The sequence below is a fragment of the Monopterus albus genome, unplaced genomic scaffold, assembly GCF_001952655.1.
Source record: "Monopterus albus unplaced genomic scaffold, M_albus_1.0 scaffold48.1, whole genome shotgun sequence".
Taxonomy (NCBI): domain Eukaryota; kingdom Metazoa; phylum Chordata; class Actinopteri; order Synbranchiformes; family Synbranchidae; genus Monopterus; species Monopterus albus.
Genome location: NW_018127928.1, coordinates 1,837,350 through 1,846,108, shown reverse-complemented (window position 1 = coordinate 1,846,108; position 8,759 = coordinate 1,837,350). Strand labels below are relative to the sequence as shown.

General features: G+C 42.7%; 2 protein-coding genes across 2 annotated transcripts in view; both read right to left on the bottom strand.

The window, feature by feature from the left end:
• Positions 1-20: 20 nt before the first annotated feature.
• LOC109960509 (SLAIN motif-containing protein 1-like) lies at positions 21-1,842 on the bottom strand. The gene has a single exon (XM_020600668.1). It carries the CDS (start codon positions 1,609-1,611, stop codon positions 1,177-1,179), a length of 435 nt encoding a protein of 144 aa, XP_020456324.1. The 5' UTR covers positions 1,612-1,842; the 3' UTR covers positions 21-1,176.
• Positions 1,843-2,572: 730 nt separating this feature from the next.
• mrps9 (mitochondrial ribosomal protein S9) overlaps positions 2,573-8,759 on the bottom strand; it is a 12,819-nt gene continuing 6,632 nt past the window's right edge. The window contains exons 6-11 of the mRNA XM_020600771.1: positions 6,745-6,830; positions 6,338-6,413; positions 6,087-6,255; positions 5,167-5,275; positions 4,278-4,447; positions 2,573-3,280 (exon numbers count right to left, since the gene is read on the bottom strand). Of these exons, the coding sequence (XP_020456427.1) occupies positions 3,189-3,280; positions 4,278-4,447; positions 5,167-5,275; positions 6,087-6,255; positions 6,338-6,413; positions 6,745-6,830 (702 nt within the window). The 3' untranslated portion in view covers positions 2,573-3,188. The remainder of the gene's footprint in view (positions 3,281-4,277; positions 4,448-5,166; positions 5,276-6,086; positions 6,256-6,337; positions 6,414-6,744; positions 6,831-8,759) is intronic.

Sequence of the window (8,759 nt, the reverse complement as noted above, 5' to 3'; positions counted from 1 at the left end):
AAATACACACTTCACCACTGGTGGTGTTTTTGCAGTATAACCAATTTGTCCAATAATTAGCCTACTGCAGACCTCTCTCCATGCAGTCCCTGACAAGTCACTACAGACTCTTTTCTTTGTGGCCGACTTAGAAAAATCTCTCCTCCTGGCTTAAGCTGATATTAAGCTTTTAGATATCAGGAAGAAAGGGAGCCACTCTGTTCACCTGGAGTGGATCACATTATTCTGACAGCCTGCAGTACTCCTCCATGACTGCTTTTCAGTGACCTCATTGAGATCTGAATTATAGATTAAAACCTTCACTGACATCAGGTGAGAGTCTGACCTGAAGAAGACAGGATGCACATAAAAGCACACCTCACTTACTCTTCCGAAACACAGCACCTGCAATCTGAAAACCGTAAATAAATAATGAGTTTGAATGCAAGGCAGTGCAGAATAAGCCACTTTTGACTCTTAGATCACTTTGATCTACTGTGTTTGCATTCGGTTGACTACCCTCCCTGATATAAATGAAGTGGACAAAATATTAGAAACTCCCCAGTGTGATCCAGGACACTTCAACAGCAAAAAAGTTGAATCAGCCCCTCAAACAGTTTCAACATTATAACCTTCATAAATGTAGAAATGTATTGCAACAATGCTGTTTGATTTGTCCTCTACTGTTACATTGTTAAAAGAAGAACAAGAGATCATACCGAATCAAAACAGTACTTGAGTATTTCTCTGCAAGTTCCCCCACCAAACACTTTAAGCAGAACTATCCGTTTGGTTTTACAGGTCATAGCTACATCATGCCACCACTGATGTTTGGGTCTACCCCTCGATTCCTTGTGTAGTTCTACAGCACTAATGTATAAGCATCCAGAAAACGACAAATTATGACTTTATCTCCATCACAGATACAAAGAGTGGCAGCTTTGCACTGATTACACGTTTGTAACAAGTGGCCTCTTCTCTCAGTTGCCTAATTAAGTTCCGAGGTGTGAGCCTTTGTTTTGATGTTGCAGTAGCCTGGACAGGCTGGTGACAAGGTTTACATCCACAAACAACAAGACAATTAGGCGCAAATTACAAGAGAAGCATAACTATGGCCTTTGCAGACATTACTCGTGAGAAAAAAAGCTTCTGCAAAAAGCAACAAATGGTTGAAAGTGTCTACCAGTTACCAGACAGTTACCATGTTTCATCAGACTCAGAGAAGCACAGTGAATCTAAGTCCAAGAGCTCCAGCTCATCCAGAACCGAAGGCTCGGATTCATCCTCCGCCTCCCACGCAGCAGCCACTCCATCCCCAGCGGTGTGCGGTTGGAAATAGTCGAAAGGCTCCTCCAGGGACGCGAATGACCCGAAGGACGACTGGCACAGCAGTGTGGGCAGCGGACTGGGAAGGCAGTATCCACCGGCGCTCCCGAGCACGCACACCTGGGTTGGAGACAGCACATAGGGGCCGCCTGTGCATCCGCTCGCCCGGGTCCGCAGCTGCTCGTTCTGCCGCTCCAGTTTCCGCACCAGCTCCTGCAGCTTCCTCACCTCCAACTCGGCGTTCAGGGTGTTGCTGTTGCAGTCCACCTCGGTCATTATCATGGGGTTCAGTACCGCTGCCTCCATTGGACCAGAACACAAAACTCGCGTTGTATTAGTCAGTACCCCACATCCAGTGTGGACCAGAAATGGAGGACAGGTGGAGCCAAGCTGCTGCTGCGGCGCTCCCGGCTCCCCAATAGCCCTCAGTCTGTTTTCTGTATTCGGTAACGGTAGTAGTCTAATCTGGCTACTACGCCTGTCTAGACTGTCACCCAATGGGAGAATATATGACTCCACCCCTCCACCACACACCTACACCTCCCAGCTTCCACTTCTCCAGCCCACATCAGATTAAAGGTTTAAAGCACACCTGCCACATTGTGGGCTAAGCTCCAAAACTGTGGTGGGTTTCATTTCAGTTTCATTTTTCAGATGTTTATCTTTTAGCATATGTTGCTTTGTAACAAGTAGATACACTGCGGGATAGTGATTACTATTGTAATATTGTAATCAATATCCGATCAATCGCTGCCCTCATTATTCCGAGTTAGATGAAGGTGTGTTATAATTAGCACGGACTCACCTGGTGGAACGTTGCATTTATGCCTATTTGGCGACATCGTATGGCCAAAGTTGGTTACAGCACTAAATGGGAAAGAAATGATCACGTTTAACAGTTTAATGCTGAAATGTGCACTAATTAAGTACAAAATCAATTAGGACGGCCCCCACCTTCCGTCCTGTAGCACTGGCCTTTTACAGACCCAGTATCCAAGTCTTACACTTATCAAAGTCTTTGTCCAGTTAGTACTAATCCATCACCCAAGTAAAGCTCCAACCACTATTATTACTACACCTACTGGATGGTTTTGTGGGTGGCTGGGAAAACAATAAACCCTCACGTCCTGTGGGGGTAAATATGGGGCCAACAATTTGATTTCCTGTAACCCCTAGCAGGTTAATCTGGCCGCTGTTGCATTATGGGTAATGTAGGTGTCAGATTGAGACAAGCATTAGAAATACATAAGATGCTTATGGTAGTTTTGCAACATTTTTTTATAATAAAAGCTGAATGTTAAACATCTGCAATGTTACATTGGTGAAATATGTGCTAAAATACATTATGCATTAAACACATTTGGATCATTAAGCATTAAAATCCTGAATAAACTTATTCCTACACTTAAAAGACATTTTCTGTTAAATGTTTCCTCCTGTTTATGTCTGTGTTTTGATTTTAAGCTGAACCAATACTGTATGTACTCTATGTTGGTATGTAGCCTAAAATATACCAAACTCATTAATACAGTTAAACTGAAATACATCAGAAAATGTGCAGAAAACATGAAATGGTTACAACCCATATATTTCTATACAATAAAAATGTAACCCATTGATTGATGAACTAAATGATAAACTCAGCTTTTTCATTTATTCCTTGACACACACTTCCATCTGGTGGCTGTGGGAGCACAATGCACCTTGTTGATTCTGGCCTGCATTGTCAAAACATGGCTGCCATGTGAGAATGTATGAAGCCTTATCAAAGAGCTTCAATGCTAGATACAAGAGACAGTCTCTGGGAAGAAAAGATGAATCATCTGAAAGGCGGCCAGTGGTTGCCAGACATCAGTCTGCATGTTTTGTACTTCTCCTCCACCTCAGCGTTTATTCCAGGTGAACTTCCTTCGTGCTCCCTCTTGTCCTGGCTTCTTCCTCTCTCTCACTCTTGGGTCGGGGGTCAGCAGACCAGCTGGGAATAAAAAAAAGGAACAGCAGATGAAAGGGGATGGAAAGAGGAGGAAATTAGAAGACAAAGTAGTGGCTTTGATGTCATGTCCACTATTGTACCCTGTTAGTATTCACAGACCAGCTGCTTTTCAGGTGAATATTTTCTAGTCTGTTCAACTGCATCCCAGTCATTGTGTCAATTATTCATTTTTATTGGGTTGTTTTAAGCCTTTTGGAGTTTCATCTATATCATTTATAGTTGTCTTTCTCATTATTTTTATAATACAGAAATAAGCCATACATAAACCCGAACTTTAGGTCTGAATGTCCTAATGCAATAAATAAATCCTAATCCTTATTCTAACAACTGAACTTGTATAGAACTCCCAACGTTGTTTCTCCACAGTATTTTCATGTTCAATTTTGCAATACTCTAAGTCCATGTTGTACGTTTTAGCACATCAACTACTATAGTGTATGTTCTGCATTGCTGCTGACCACTTGTAAAAGCCTATTCTACAGATTTAGACGGTTATCCCACCTTTAAATCAGTGTTTGGTTTCAAATCATTTCAGCTAACTATGAAAATAATTTGTGGTGTCTTGAACTTCAAGCAGGTTCTGTTATTAATTGTGGGTGCTTGATGAAACTGCCATCATCTGAGATTTGAGAGCTTGGCTGTAATAACTATGTTTTAATTGTGACCTGCTTAGGGACTGCAGACGAAAACTAGCTTTAAGCTAACTGGTACAATAAACCAAATGGAAACTTATGTTTAATACTGTACAAGTCCTTTGATACACCAAGGAAGACTTTGATTTGATTTGATTTGATTTGATTTGATTTATTCTTTTAAAAAATGTCCCTGTTGAAGTCACATAACTTTACAAATTGGAACAAATGTAAATTACAAATGTTTACCTTTAAGAAAGCAAATTAATCTAACATGTTTACTGTTTGAATTAAGTGTTAAATATACCCCTCTACATCTACTGTGCTTTCAAAAAGCAACTACCCACCTTGTCTCATATTCTCCGCCTCTCTCTCAGACAGAAAACTAAGCAGGGCACGAGAGGTGGCGAGTCGCAGTGCCCCCGCTTGGCTGGACCTGCCGCCGCCACTCACGGTGCACTCCAGGTCGAAGCGTCCCAGCATGCCCGTGAACTGGAATGGAAACATTAGCTGCTCTCTGAAAGCGGAGAAGGATCAAGAGAGAGCGAGGATGACATGAAAGAAGAGAAAATGACCAAGAGATTATTTTTAAAAAAGGAGGAGAAAGACTGAAACGTGGTTGGATGGGCAGAGCAGGAGTGTGCGCTATTTAACAGATAGTGGTATCAACAGCAGTGGCTTAGGTAATTTAATGTCTGGTTGGGTGCCCCTTCAGACAAGCACAGAGGATCCTGGCACTGTGAAAAGCTTTCTTTTAAAATCTCACCTCCGCATATTAGAATGAGTTCTGACTCAGCAGTGTGTGTGGGTGAGTGTGTGTGAAAAAGAAAAGTGTCTACGTTCTGGATGGCGTCTCAGGCTGAATGGCCTATGGCTGCTGACAAAGTCAATTGTCACCTCTCTGCTCCAATTACAGCCTGTCCTCACACTGCGTGACAACACCAGCTCTGGACATTCACTCACACAACACTCACACCAGACTCACACACAGACACACACAATCACTCAACTGTGTAATTAACTTACTACAAGGAGATAAATAAAAATGAGGCGATGCTGTGAAGAGTGAAAAAAGCAGCTTTTTAATTTTTGTTGAAGGTTAAAAAATGAGGTTTTTTATTTTTTTTTTTGGGGGGGGGGGGGGTAAAACACCACGGCTCACGTTTTAAGGAAAATAGCATCTGTGAATGAAACAGCAGAGCCTGGGAGGTGCAAACACTCACGCAGCTCTCCTACCTGTCTTGTAGGGTGGGGAAGTAGTGGAGATAGTTTTGGCCATTAATGGTGATGCATCCAGATCCACACTCTCGAAGGACCACAGAGCAGTTCGATGTCTTCCTGCAGCCTGAGAATGAACACAGAGCTCCTTTTTCTTATCATATACTACGACTCAAGAGTGACTGTAAATGTGTCTAATCAGGCATTTCTGGACATGCATGTAGAATGTTTAAGTGTCGAGCATTGCTTCCAAAATAGCAACAACAGGAAATGGAGGTTTCAGTGACAGGGTGACATCAATAAATATCTAGCCTCTTAGCAGCAAATGTCTCGTGTTTAGAGGACGAAACAAAGACACATTTGACCATAATTTCTATTGATTAGTTTGATGACATTTAACACATTCACCTTTTTTCTTCAAAATATGTTGGACTCAATTGGGGGTTTATTTTAAAACCTGAATAATTTGACTGCTCACTCTTTTCAGCAACCTGACCCACCTCAAAAATTAACTTGATGAAAACAAGGTTATCTAAATCAATCAAATAAGAGCTAAGTTCTAAAAACATTTTGGAATTTCCATAAACTTTCAGATGGCATAGTTCTATTTTGTTCCCAAGTTAAAATGATTCAAGCACAACATGTGTTAACTGACTGGATTATGGTTACTATGCACCACAAACCCACTACAATATCACAAGGGATTGTTTGCTTGTACCCAATCAAAACCATCAGGAGCCTGTTTCTCTGTGCAGGTTTCCAAGCATCTCATCATTCATGTTCTAGGCTTTTTTAAAGGATCTCCTGTCAAATGAAACAAGAATAAAATTTCAGCCAATATGGCAAATCCAGGGCATTTCACTTAGCTGGGATAGGATACATGCCTGGCTTGTAGTTTGGACAGCAATGACTAAATATGTGTGCTAGTGTGTATCTACCATCTGAAGTGCTGAAGGCCACGCCCCATTCATCCCTCTGCAGCAGTGGCACTATTCGCTTTGCGGACGGAGCCTCCAGCTGCCGGCGGTAACGCAGGACGAACTCCACCTCTGTGGCGCAATAGGGCAGGGAGAGCAGGCGCTCCATCAGCTGGATGAAGTGATTGTACTGAAGGAAACAACACACATCTCAAATTCTGTATCTTCCATCAGCTGAGAAAGTCAGTGGCAGATAAAAAGCCTGTTTTTACATCATGAGTTGATATGGTCTCCACCAGCAATGCCTCCAGTTCCTCCTTCGTGAACCACCGGCTTGTGCCTAGAGAGCTGATGGAGACACGTGTCAACATTCTCAGTGAGTACTGAAAAGGACTGGTATGTTTTTGGTGACTCATTTTCTGACACTGTGGTGTCAAACTGGAGCAATAAAAGTAAATAAACCAGTTTTCCAGGTATTTATTAACATGCCAAACCACTGAAAACTGCACCACAATTTCTGGAGGGTCTTGCTTATCTCTTTATTATCTCCATCTGACATGATTTAATCAGTATTGATGCAATAAACAAAATGTTCAAACTGAATTAAAATGCCCTGGTTTTTCATCCCTCAGAAGCAGTGTCCGGAAGACTTTCAGGGTAAAGCTGTTCTTCTACTTACATCTGCTTGACATCCTGAGAGAAGAGTCCTTTGGCTCTCAGATGATCTTGATATTTCTCTATCTTCAGCATTTTGCCGTACAATTCCTGAAATACACCAAAAACAACTTACAGATGTGAGCTCAAAGCCTCATGCCACAACTTTACAGAAAGCTTATGAGTAAATATTCAAAATACCGGCTTCAATTACTTTGGGAAGTGTTCAAACTTAAAAATAGCTGGATACACCCTTTGTATGTACAAATGATGATTACTGAATAGATTTAATTTTACATGAAAAAGCTCCACAAAGCCCCAAAACATTCTGATGTGCAGATGAGGGGAAGGAATGGCTGTTTAAATTTGGTGTGTTTAAGATAACGCTGTCAGAAAACCCTGGAAGACAAGGGAAGCTAGATTATTTACTTAGTACTGATCTTGATTTCTGAGGGGCACGATAGTGGAGGTTAGTGCTCACAGCAAGAAGGTTCTGGGTTCAAGCCCCGACTGACCCGGGGCCTTTCTGTGCATTTTGCATGTTCTCCGTGTTTCAGTGTGGGTTCTCTCCAAGTACTCTGGCTTCCTCCCACAGCCCAAAGACATGCAGCTTAGGTTGGTTGGTGACTCTAAATTGCCCCTAGAAGTGAGTGTGTGTGTGTCTGTCTGGCCCCTAGAAGTGAGTGTGTGTGTGTGTCTGTCTGTAATTGTCGGCCCTGTGATAGACTGGCGACCTGTCTGGGGTGTAACTCGCACATTGTCAGCTGGGATTGGCTCCTGTTCAGGATAAGCGGTATAGATCATGATCAGACCATGGATGATCTTGATTTCTCTGGTATTGTGTAATAATTTGGTTTTGGCCAGCGTTTTATGAATGTGGTTGCAGACAAAGACTATGTAAACAATGTTCAAGTTGGTTTTCTTTATTTTGGGGTTTCTTTTGTAGCACTAAGGAAAAAAAAAGAACATACAGCATTGTGGATCTGGCTTACATGATTTAACGGTGCCATGTGAGCCCATGATACATGATTGTGTATGTATTTGGCCTGAAGCAAAGCTAGAAGGAAACCTGCTGGAGCAAAAACAAGAAACTAAATAAATGACAGGACAGTTTCAGGGCTCTCTCGTCATTAGATCAACTTCCACTGGGGATAACCTGAGGGGAGTGTGTCACGGCGTCGGGCACAGACAGACAGAGAGAGGGTGGGGGAGAGGGTGAGCATGCTGGTCACGTCCCCGAGGCAGGACCCCCCCAGCGCCTGGGTGAGAACTCATTTCCCTGTCAATTATTCACCAGATGTTTGTTTAATTCCTTCTTGATAGAGTGTGCCTAATCCGCTGCCGCTCGGACCAGTGCAAAAAAAGCAAACATCAAGCAAAAACCAATTTTCTTTGGGGGAAAAAAATCATAATAGAAAATCAGAAAAAAAACGTGGGAGGATTTGGAGGAGAGGTGGGGAGCATGGGTTACATGTTTGCAAACACCGGTCCGTACAATGGTGAGACTAATTTGCATGGATTGGCCGGATGAAAGGAGAGGACAGAGCCAGTATCTGGGTACATTTCAGTCCAGGCTGTTACAGAGACAGACAGTAAGAGGTCCACTCTTTCTATTCAATAAGTAGGCTTTACATGCATGGCAAGACCTTCAAGTTTCCAGCTTTAGCTATAAGAGGAAAAAGAATACAGTGAAGCATTTCATTGGAGTAGTTTAACTGAAAAGCAATAATACAGGATGAAAATCCAAAGCCAATGGCTCTAGCAGAAGATCTTCTCCTCAGGATTACGTATTTATTCCATGTGGAGGTATATACAATGGTAAAGTGAAGGGGGAAGGTGTACTGAGGGTGTTCTCAGGTTCCCTGGGGTTGTGGCCATAAAGAGCAGTGAGCAGGTTAATGTACCACACTGGCTGAACTCAACAACAGCCAGAAGAAAGCAGCCGAGCAGCAAGCCTGCTTCACATGCCACCGCCCCCTCCTGGCGACACTCCCGAGGTGTGTGTGTGTGTGTGTGTGTGTGTGTGTGTGTGAGCCAACT